Source organism: Melitaea cinxia, chromosome 17 (assembly GCF_905220565.1).
Source record: "Melitaea cinxia chromosome 17, ilMelCinx1.1, whole genome shotgun sequence".
NCBI lineage: Eukaryota > Metazoa > Arthropoda > Insecta > Lepidoptera > Nymphalidae > Melitaea > Melitaea cinxia.
The window spans coordinates 341,032-353,558 of record NC_059410.1 but is presented as its reverse complement, the minus strand read 5'-3'; the positions used below and the strand labels follow the sequence as shown (position 1 = coordinate 353,558).

General features: G+C 42.6%; 1 protein-coding gene across 1 annotated transcript; it reads right to left on the bottom strand.

Moving 5' to 3' along the window:
• Nucleotides 1-6,229: 6,229 nt before the first annotated feature.
• Nucleotides 6,230-8,392, bottom strand: LOC123661767. The gene has a single exon (XM_045596706.1). It carries the CDS (start codon nt 8,390-8,392, stop codon nt 6,230-6,232), a length of 2,163 nt encoding a protein of 720 aa, XP_045452662.1.
• Between the last annotated feature and the right edge of the window lie 4,135 nt (nt 8,393-12,527).

Genomic DNA, 12,527 nt, shown 5'->3' with positions numbered 1-12,527 from the left:
TTAAGCTGTAGTTTAGTACAGCCTTAAAATTTGAGTACAACTTAGTTTTACCAGTTGTAAACGTGTTCTAAATTACACAATCAAATGCTAAAATTAAGAAATTCGTACTTACGCCGTTATTACAACCGCATTCCTCGGTCTAACCTAACATTAAAATTGTTTCATTTTTTGCTGCCATAACTTTCTTTTATTATTGTTGAGTTTTTTTTTAATTTATTTGTATTATTATTTCTGTAATTGACATTATTTTGACTTTCGTTAAGTGAGTATATCACCTTATGACGAAATAAATGTTTTCATTTCATTTCATTTCATTATACTAAAATAATTCACATGTAAGGTCTATCAAATGGTAATCGGTTTCCAAAGATTATATATGCTTGCATACTGAAACTCTGGCCACCTTACTGCAGGAACACAACGGTACTTTGGAGTAATATTATTTAGCTAAGATCTTCTGTAAGTTCTGATATCAACAGGCTTTTTTTAATTACGTTAAGACTGAACAATATTAAATTAAGATTATAACGTTTACATTTCAAGTTTTATTAGCTTAATTACAAGATCGGCGCGTCAGAATTAACGCCGATAATGAACTACGTAAGTAGTTTGAAACAATTCATCGATACGCCAACTAACTAGAGATCGTCGCGCGCTCTGCTTCGAACCCTTTAGCTCTCTATAAGTTAACGGCTTAATGTGTTAAGTTATAATTGGTTTCATACAAATTGAGATTATATTCAAACTTTGAATCTAAATTATTTATTTTGATAAAGATTTTTAGAAATGGAAATTTTAATTTTATACCATATAAGTAAGCGAATACACTTACGTCCCACAGCTGGGCTGGTGCTGGGCATAGATCTCTTTCATGTAGAAGCATTCGTCAATAAAATACAAGTCTCCTACACGTAGAAGCTATTCGTGTGTGAGTGAAATGAAAATCAACGATTTATGCTTCATGAACAAGGCGAGCTTCTAATAAGCGAAGTAGAGGAAGATGGTGAAACTCTTTATTTCGTTTTTCACAGCTCATACAAATGTTAAGGATACGTGGCAGCTGGAGACATGTGACAGCTGCTCATGTGACAGCTGGGAATATGTGACAGCTTGAGACTTGTGGCAGCTGGGGATATTTGACAGCTTGGGACTTGTGGCCTCTGGGGACATGTGGCCGCTAGGGACATATATCAACTGGGGAGAACGTGGGGTCGTCAGCACACATGCAGAGCAGGCTGTCAAGCAGAGTGTTATTTCAATACATTTAGTGGGTGAACTGATTTTGATTTATTTTATTTGAAAACTGATAATTGTGATATGGTTGCATTCAAATTTCTGCGAGATTTAAAGAGTGCTTTTTGAGTTATATCGAATAATGTGTGTGTTGAGTTAAACGTAATTTTAAGTTGTTTTTTTATTCGAAATAAGTGATATTATTTTTAGGTTCAAAGAAAGCAATAATAAATTTTCCTGCATATTTCTGCACGTTTTTCTATTATGACACTCATTTTTTAAGCCTAGACGCTTACCTACTCTCATTTTATCTCAGATGGTTCAATCTACTAAAAGTATAACTTTTCCCTCTTCATTATGCTTCGTTGTCGAGTTTTTGTTATGTTTAATAAAGAATTTTCCAATATTCGATGTAAAATTGTTCAATGAGATACACGCGAATACATCGCTAATGAAACGTATTATGAGTTATGGAATATTAGGGAGGGACGAGGACGGGACCGGGAGAGCAAATACGCACTGCTGTAGGACCTTGTGCGGAGTTTATATCGCAAAATGTGTCATATACTGTGGAACAAATGTTTCTGTAAAAAGTAACAAATATTTTATGAAGAGTAGCTTAATTTGTTCTTCTAATTGGATACAAAAGATGAATAAAATAAATGAATTTATTTGTATTTTGATACATTTATATAAATTGGCCAAGTGTAGTTTATCGGGTATTTACTATAACCTAAATGAAAAAAAAACGAGTATGCTTTAGACCACACGATTGAAGTAAAACTTTTTACTTTCATCTAACTTATATCATCCTCTCAACTTCCGTTCACCGTACCCGATCACACTTTTCTATATTTACTATTATACACTCTCGTCACGAATTCATCAGCTTACTCCCCAGCTAAGCGTGCGTAAAGAGGTTATATTTCAAAGAAATTATCTGCACTTGCCTTTTATGTCGATTCTTAATCAAACCCTATTGTGGACAATGCTTTATAATAAACCTACTCGTATATCCACATTCCGAAATGAACTAAAATAATAACAAACATTCGTCGCACTGCAGTGCGCGCTGCCTTCCACTGCGACCTTTCTGGAGTTCATTACACCGCGGTTGTATTTGAATACTCTACTTCTTATACATATATTAGATTTATTAGGAAACCTTGTTACATAATTATAGCATTTATTAATATTCGATTAATGTAGGTTTTCCTTTATACGTATTTCTATAGCTACGTATATTCTTACCATGTAAATGATTAATGAGATTATATCTCGTGTTGTTTGAGATTAATTCAGAAAGAAGTAAAGGTATGTAGTAACAACAAGTAATAACAAGTATGGTTCTTATCGATAACTGTTTTAAAAATATATTGTAGCAGCCAATCTAAAAGAAAATGACAACGCGTTGGCGCAACGGTCACAGCTAATGAATAACTTTTGTATTAGCCATACAGATGTTTGTCGTGATCTGGGTGTTTGTGCAGCCCTTGTGGGTCTCCCCACCGTGCCTCGGAGAGCACGTGAAGCCATCGATCCCGGTTGTTTTCATGTATAGCTGATAGTGATCGTTACTCATATTCGTCACTCCGCATTAGAGCAGCGTGGTGGAGGAGGCTGAAAGGCCTAAAAATCGATAGAACTCATCTAACGTTACAGATGACAATTACATTTACAATTAAAAAAGTATTTTCCATTTATTTTATTATGAATAAAATACAAATCAATTGCCTGCTTTATTTTGAATCATTTATTAATATATATGCAATTAAATAGGTGTCTATATTTCATCACATATTTATGAAAAAAGCACTTAATGATGACATAATACAATAAAATAAATATAATAATTAATAATTAAATTATAATTCAAATTAATATAATATATTTAAAAAAAATAATGTACATTTTAGTTGATTTCAAACTATTATTATTACTAATAAACATTATTGTAGTTATTGTTATTTTGAAATGTGTTAAAATGTAATTATTTAAGGTTTGTAATTGTACTAACATTAGATTATAAGCAACATTGTTACTAACACTATATGGGCTAGTCCCGAAATAAAGATTATTATTATTATTATTATTAAAATAAAAACCAATTACCTATAAAATATCAAGAGAGATTGTCGAGCGAATTCGACAGGTATTGTGGGCTGGAGCCTAATTTATACATCATAATAAGGTCATTGAAATCAAACAAAGGACCCTTCATAGCGGACCCATTGCGCAATTCATCTGGTTCCCGACTGCGGTTAAGCGAATAGTACAATGGCACATTGTGTTTGTTCTGCTTATTTCGTCCCAACGGAGCTCGGGTGCTATCTTATTGTAACGCAATAATCATTGTTCAAATTTAATTGAGTAGCCCATTGGTGCAGTTTGTAGTGGCTCTGCTTTTCGTACCGCGGGTTGCGGGTTCGATTCTTGTCTGACACTGAGTGTAATATTTGTATTATATATATATATATATGCGTATTATTTCTATGTTATAAAAAAATCTATAATACCCGGGTTTTACCTATACACAAGCATTAAAATACCACCATTTGTACTACCACCATGTCTACTTATATTCATTTAATTATGTTTATCGGCTTAGTTACTTATATTGCGTGATTTTTATAGTGTGAAGCTAGCTTATATAGCATGGCTATTAACATAATAACAACAACATTCAAATATGCGTCGTTAGGTTACACGTTGTTACAGAATGCGTTGAGGAAATAAAGGTTCACTGCTCGTTCCCCGTAGGTGATAGCGTGATAATACCTATGTAGCCTATATGTTGACCCGACTTCTTAATAATATTCGTGCCAAATTTGAAGTAAGTCCTTGCGGTACTTTTTGAGTTTATCCCGGACATACATACAGACAATTAGACAAACAGACAAACAGACAAAAATTCTAAAAACTATATTTTTGGCTTCGGTATCGATTGTAGATCACACCCCAAGTGTTACGTCCGACCTGGAGTATATTGAAACGAGTGGAAGCGTGATCTCAGGTACGAACGGGACGAACAATTGTCTGCAGTACGCAGAGCTAACACTCAATGTCTTAAATAAAAATCCTACCTTAGTTTCACTGAATACTGTTCGGTGAAGCCTCGCCAGGTATAACTTAATTAACATCAAACTATAATTGGCCAATCATTACGTCTAATGCTAATCAATTATACTTAACTGAAGTGGCGGGCTGAAGCAGGAACCAGCAATCAAAATGGCCGTTGTTAGGCGTAGTTCACTCACGTTTTTCACAATAATTCAACAAGGAATACAAGGAATACACTTTGCTATTAACAATTAAATTACTTCAAACAACAAAGGATGGTTCGATCAACAAAAGGCGATAATTTTTCGCGAGAACGAACAAGTACAAACAAAAGCGTAACTTTTATACGGAGACCGGAAAAACGATGCAAACTTTAAATTCAAAAGGTGACGAATGACAGCTCATAGATAAAAACCATTTCGTAAACTATACTAACTGTCATAGATAATATAATAGTTTAGTGTTGCTACATTTGGTTCATAACATCTACCCGCCTCGGCCAGGACTACCTGGCCGCTAATCAATTGGCAGTCGTGACAAGGTTGATACCGCTCTCTTCAGAACAGAACCGTCCACCCGAACCTCAGCAAAACGGGGCACTCCATCTGCTCCAAAGACGAGGTTAAGAATGCGCCCTCTGCGCCAACACAGTGGCGGTGAGTTAGCGTCCTTAACCAGAACGAGGTCACCAACATGCGGTGGATCAGTCTTGTCAGTCCACTTAACGCGCTGCTGGAGAATATGCAAATATTCCAAATTCCAACGTTTCCAAAAGCTCTGAGTGAGTTGTTGGATCAATTCAAACCGCGAGAGACGATTGAGTTTCACATCAACATAGGGGTATTCCGGCAGGGCGTTCAGCGGCCGTCCAATCAAAAAATGGCCCGGTGTGAGGGCTTCCAAATCGTTAGGGTCTGAAGAGATCGGGCACAACGGGCGTGAATTCAACATGGCTTCAATTTTGCAAAACACAGTTGCGAGCTCCTCAAATGTTAATACGGACTCGCCAATTACTCGTCGCAAATGTGTTTTGGCAACCTTTACAACACTTTCAAAAATTCCTCCCCAGTGGGGGCATGACGCGGGACTGAACTTCCAAGTTATTCTGCGACTAGCTAGTCTAGACGCAATCTCAGTCTCATTAGACGCCAAAAATTCATATATCTCTTTTAAATAGTTATTTGTGCCTTTGAAGTTGGTGCCGCAATCCGACCGAATCAAGGACGGTAGTCCTCGTCGTGACACGAATCTATCTAACGTCGCAACAAAGGCCTCTGTCGAGAGGGCTGAGACTAGTTCTAAGTGTACCGCCTTGGTGGACAGGCAAACAAAGACGCACAGGTAGGACTTGACCGTTTTACTGTTCCTGAGGGTCGAGGTCTTAACCGAAAAGGGACCTGCAAAGTCCGTCCCAACTCCAGCAAAGGGCCTTGTCTCTGTGACCCGATCCGACGGCAGGTCACCCATGATAGGCTGCATGGTAGAGGCCTTGAGTCTATAACAAGACATGCAGCGAAAGACCACACTACGGATCGTCCTTCGGGCCGATAAAATCCAAAATTCTCGTTGTAAAATGGCCAATAAGGCATTACAGCCGGCGTGGGAGTTCTTGATGTGACGATCAGTCACCAACAAACTCACTAAGTGGCCACTTTGGGCAACAGGAGGGGATGACGAGCTCCATACGGGAGGTTTGCGTTCCTTAGACGTCCTCCGACTCGCAAAAGACCCGCACTGTCCAAAAAGGGGTTCAGTTTGCAAATGGCTCCAGACAGCTTACATTTGCCTTTTCTCAAAATATCAATCTCATTTTCAAGTTCTCTTCTTGCACAGAACGAACCCAATGAAGAAGAGCATCCTGGAGCTCTTGTGGCGATAAGAACGCCTCCAAGCATTTGTTCTGTGGGTGTCTACAATTTCTGGTGAAGCGCTTGATCTAAGCGGTGACCCCCAGTAATTTGTCTAATGAGCTGTAGCGATTCATTAGGAAATCTGGGTCGAACGGATGGTCCCGCCGTTCAATCGCAAGGGTTCGCAACCCAGGCAATGTGACAGTATCCAAGGCCGGTGTTCGCGGCCAATTAGATTCTGACCTGGTCAACCACTCAGGTCCCCACCACAGGGAGTGCTCAGCCAAAAAGGGGGCCATACATCCCCGTGATGCGCAATCAGCAGGGTTGACTTCGCCAGGCACATGCCTCCAGATTAACGGGGTTTCCGATTTCTGGATCTGAGAGACCCGATTTGCAACAAACACCTCTAAGGTGTGGACTGACGTCTTCAGCCAACATAGGACAATTTGACTGTCAGTCCATGCATAGACTGTCTCAATGTTAACTGACGGGCACAAGGTGGACATGACGTGATTCAAGAGGCGAGCAAGAAGGGCCGCCCCTGACAACTCTAGCTTGGGAATTGTCAAGGTAGTTCGAAGAGGCGCGACCTTGCTCTTCGCCATGACCAATGACACCTTCACTTGACCATCCATGGTCACGGTGCGCAAATATACGGCTGCTGCGTACCCACGTTCCGAAGCGTCCGAAAACCCATGAAGGGACGCTGTATGCTTCCCTGGTGGAAGCATAGCACGGGGCAACGATATCATATTGATAGCAGGCAATGAGGAAGCAAACAGGAGCCAGTCCTTCAAAATAGCTTCGCGGAGTGGCTCGTCCCATCCAAGACCTGCAGTCCAAAGTCTCTGCAGGAAGCATTTGGCCCAGAATATGACTGGGCATATCCAACCATTGGGATCAAACGTTCTCGCGACAGTCGACAGAACCAGCCGTTTCGTCCAAGTGCGAGGCGAATCCAAATCGACGTTGAACGTGAAGATGTCCTGGACTGGTCTGTACTGTATTCCAAGGACTGTCATCATGGTAGGATTGTCACGGTTCTCAAATAGGTGAGGATCTTGCTGGTGGTCATCAGGTAGCCCATCCAAGAGCGCAGGTAAGTTGGAGATCCATTTACGCAATTCATATCCTGCGGAGGCTAGGATGCCAATCAATTCGTCACGCAAAAGGAGAGCCTCTCTCTCCGTGGACGCACCAGTGCATATGTCATCAACATATAGGTCCTCCTTCAAAATGGCGGCTGCGCGAGGAAACGACATACGCTCTCGATCTGCGAGCTCCCAAAGCGAACGTATGGCCAAAAAGGGGCTAGACCGCAGCCCGTATGTGTTCGTGTTGAGTTCGTAGACAAGTATGGGATCTTGCGGGTTTTCCCGCCACAATATCAGCTGGTATCGACGATCATCAGGGTGGATTACCGTTTGCCTGAACATCATCTTGATGTCAGCTACGAAAACGAATTGGTGACGCCGAAACCGCGTGATGACGTCACAAAGGTCCTTAAGCAATTTGGGACCAGAATGAAGACACTGGTTCAAGGACACTCCCGATGTGGTCTGCGCAGAACCATCAAATACTGTGCGCAGCTTGCCACTTGACGGCTTTATCACAGCATGATGCGGGAGGAAAAAATGCTCCGTCGAGCGCCAGTCAAGTTTTGACACAGACATGTGTCCCAAATTCTCATACTCCCGCATGAAGTCAATGTACTTCTGTTTAAGTAGCGGGTCCCTGCTCATGCGGCGCTCCATTGCCAATAAACGCTTCTCTGCAGTAGGCCGCGAGTCGCCAAGGGGCGGTCGTACGGCAAGAAATGGCAATCTTGTCATGATCCGGCCAGAACGAAGATAACTGGTGTTGCTCTTGTAGAACCGTTCACACTCCTCGTGTTCCGGATCAGAGCGGGGTGCTTGTGGTGGCTCTTCCACTTCCCAAAATCTCTGCACGGCGTCAGAGAGAGCGGAGCCCACCATCAAAGCCGTTCCAGGTTCAGCAGGAGGGGGAGCCCTCAATACAGGCCCCATCAATGCGAACCCAAATATGGTCCGGAGGGCTACTAAGCCACCTGGCTGCAAAACACGATCCTTACCGAGTAATATTTTGCCCAGTACATCGGCGCCAAGCAACAAATCGACCGTGCCAGGTAGGTCGAATTTAGGGTCAGCCAAGTCCAAATCGGCGGTCAATTTTACCGCATCCGCAGACAACCGAACTTGCGGGTGACTGCCCAAGATGTTCTCCATCACAATGGCCGACGATCTCAGCGTCGGGCGTGGAGAATTTGAGGGCGAGAACTCAAACGAAACGTGGCCCTCAACCGTGGTTACAGGGGCGTTCCCGACACCTCTTATTACATCTGAATACTTTTTAATATTCAGGCCAGTCTGCCCCACCAACCAAGACGAGGCTATGCACCCTTGTGAGCCTGTGTCCAATATTGCTCGGACTACAACCGAGGCGCCCGTCCGTCCCCAGACCCGGACATAGGCCGTGGGCAAGAGGACGGTCTCAAAAGGGGGTGGTGCATAGCGGGGGCAGACGCCAACATCCTAATGTTGGCGTGGCGGCGATCTATCGCCGCTGTCCCGGGACGGCACGTCAAAACGAGGGAGTGGTTTAAACTCGCCCTCCTCTCGATGGCGACTGCCACGAGCCATAGTCGGCGGTTCGTAGCGCCGGGAGCGTCCGTACTGAGGGTTGCGCGGCTCCAAACGGGGACGCTCCGCCAGAGGGGGGGACGGCAATCGTACCGGACGTGCGTCACGGTAATCGTGGTAAATGACTGGAGGTGACCGTGATAGGTCACGAGGGTGCGGTGAGGGCGAACGGGGCACAAAGGTGCGGGATTGAACCCGAGGCCCCCTTCCATACCCGCCCGTGGGGCTGCGCGCCGAATCATGTCGGCGATCCACAGCAGCACAATCTGCGTGGCGGGGGGGAGGTGAGCCGGACTCCAAATTGCGGGACTGAGCCCGGTGTCCGCTCTCATACCCGCCCGAAGGCGACCCCGGGTGGTCGCGGCGGCCATTTGCGTTGGCGCACAGCACCTTTAAATGTTGCCCTCCACAAACAGGACACGGGTGCATGTCGGGGCAAGCGCGCTGAAAGTGGTCCCCCAGGCAGGAGAAACACCAGCCTCGGGCCTTAGCAATCCGCCTACGAGAGGCCACATGCAACGCTACAAAGTCCGGGCACTGCATCGTTCGGTGCCCCCGGGACTTACAGAACCGGCAGACCGGTCGCGCAGCCTGCGCGACTGCAAAGCGGGGGGACGCCCTTCCCTTTGGCGCCATTTGAGCAGTGCGCCGTTTGTTGGTGGGTCCGGAGCTTGATAGTCCCACCGGCGCATCCATAACGTCGCCCATGCGACACTCATTCTCCAGGAACGCCAACAATTGCTCATAACTAGGGAGAGGAGATGCCTCATCCCTAGTGTGCGCCTGTTCAAAACGTGCTCTCAGGGACACCGGCAACCGCTTGAGCATAATACGCACCAACCAGTATGACGACTGGTCAACCGGCAGGCCCAAGCGGCTAAGAGCATTGGTAGCTGCAACGAGGGGGTTAAGCATCTTGGTCCTCAACTGGGCGGTATTACTCACGACAGGAATGTCCATTATCTGGTCGATATGAGCATCGGCCAGACAGCGCTGGTTTTGGTAGCGCTTGGTGAGTAATGACCGCGCGACCGCATAGCTCCCTTCACAAATCGGGAGGTGCTGCACCAATTCTCTTGCCTCTCCATCCAGCACTGAGAGCAGGTAGGCCAGCTTTTGGGACAGGCTCAAATCCTCCCTAGAGTCCACAAGGCTTTCGAACAGGCCGATGAAACCCATCCACGCGTCGAGTCGACCATCGAAATGGGGGAGATCCAGGTTAGGCAGTCGGGTCAAAAGGCCCACGGGAGTCTTCAAAGAGGCCCTTGTAGGCGGTACTCCGGCGCGCGAGGCTAAGATCTCCCGGGCGCGTTGGGAGATTTTATCGGCGAGGCCCAAAATTTGGACGTAGTCCTCGTGGACTTGCTCCCGTCGCTCCTTCGGAAGCGACTCCATTGGCACATCGTCAAGGTGCAGAAGGAGGCGCTGGTACAGAGTCTCGACCTGTTCAAGTCGAGCCGGGCATTTCTCGTACCTGTCTATTAAGGCCTCCGTGCGGTCTTCCCTATTCACCAAGGCGACCGCTGAACTGAACCATCTCAGTTGAGCTGTGATTCCTGAACAAGATTCACGGACCATGGTGACCGCGGTCGAAGTCATCTTCAAAGGCACAGATATAACAACAGTAACAACAAACAATAATCAAATTAATTCCAATGAAACAACTGCTATCACTGAATTGAAATCAAGTATCAAATCTTAAATAACTTCAGTAATAATACAAGAAAAAATTAAAACTAAGTTTTTTAATCTAATATTTCAACAAACTAGATTCAAAGCAATAACACAATTTACTCAACAAATTAATGAATTTACTGATAAATACCCATTTAAACAGCTATTTCTAATCTTATACTAACAAACAAGAGTATTTATAAGAAATTAACCTTCAATAAAGCATAAGACAACAGCTGTTATTAACTCAAATCCAAATATTAGACCTTAAGTATCTAAATATAATATTTTAATAAAGAAAGAATTAAACAAATTGTGACCTAACTTATTCATACAATATAATAAACTGAGCAACAATAAGTTAACCACGCTCTGCTACCAAAACTTGTTACGTCCGACCTGGAGTATATTGAAACGAGTGGAAGCGTGATCTCAGGTACGAACGGGACGAACAATTGTCTGCAGTACGCAGAGCTAACACTCAATGTCTTAAATAAAAATCCTACCTTAGTTTCACTGAATACTGTTCGGTGAAGCCTCGCCAGGTATAACTTAATTAACATCAAACTATAATTGGCCAATCATTACGTCTAATGCTAATCAATTATACTTAACTGAAGTGGCGGGCTGAAGCAGGAACCAGCAATCAAAATGGCCGTTGTTAGGCGTAGTTCACTCACGTTTTTCACAATAATTCAACAAGGAATACAAGGAATACACTTTGCTATTAACAATTAAATTACTTCAAACAACAAAGGATGGTTCGATCAACAAAAGGCGATAATTTTTCGCGAGAACGAACAAGTACAAACAAAAGCGTAACTTTTATACGGAGACCGGAAAAACGATGCAAACTTTAAATTCAAAAGGTGACGAATGACAGCTCATAGATAAAAACCATTTCGTAAACTATACTAACTGTCATAGATAATATAATAGTTTAGTGTTGCTACATTTGGTTCATAACACCAAGTATTCTTTTAAAAAAAATATTCAATGTACAGTTTTGACTTTCCTACCATTTTATTATATGTATAGATTCACACAGTCATGTAGTTAGTTGAAGATCCGTATCCGTACCTTACTGTCTTACGCTTGTAAAACCGTGTGGCAAAGCTTCTTATACACAATAATAATAAAATGAGAAATTAGATTTTTGTTTATTTGTAATCGTAATGAAAAAAAAACTAATTAGCTGATTTAAAAATATTTCACCTGGATAATGCTGCGTTGTCATTGGCTATACTCCAATGACAGGAATTGGTACAGCTGAAATCGTGTAATGTATCGTGCAAATCCATTTGCGAAACCGTGAAGATAAAGCACTACTAAAGTCTTCGTCGCGGCCTATTGTGGGGAACCTCCACCGCTTATTGCGCGACAGTATAACTTGGAGGGAATTCCATTACCTTACGAAATGTCTAATTACACGGCGAACTTACACGCCAAGGAGATGTCACAGTTGAGTGCTATATTGTTGTCACGTAACAAATGTGTCCCGCCGCGACATGCGTGCTGTTCTGGTAAAATATAGCATATTGTACAAAAAATAGGTAAATGTAATTATTTAATTGTTCAAGTGAAGCATATCTCTTATATTTTCACTATTGAGATTACTTATATTAGTAAAACTATATTTGAAAGTTAGCTATATCCATACAAATAAATAAAATTGGAATATCTGTTTGTAATATTAAAATAACCATACATATACCAAAATAACATTTTTTACAATTTTCGTCTGTCAGTCTATCTGTCTGTCTGTCTGTTCCGGCTAATTTCTGAAATGGCTGGGCCGATTTTGACGAGACTTTCACTGGCAGATAGCTGATGTAATAAGGAGTAATTTAGGCTACTTTTATTTAAGAATTTTATTTATTTTATAATTCTGTGAACTGAGCAGTAACTTTTTTGTTAAATTCACTGCTAAGTATAAATAAAAATATTGTTTTTATCGTAATATGTTTTAAGTATTTTTTTATGAGTCTCACATTTCACTCAGAGCAGACTGACTGAAGAAGTACCTCGATCTTACAGAAGATCAAAG

Excerpts from the sequence above, each read along its gene's own strand:
- LOC123661767 (XM_045596706.1), bottom strand. The coding sequence starts at position 8,392 with ATGGAGAACATCTTGGGCAGTCACCCGCAAGTTCGGTTGTCTGCGGAT.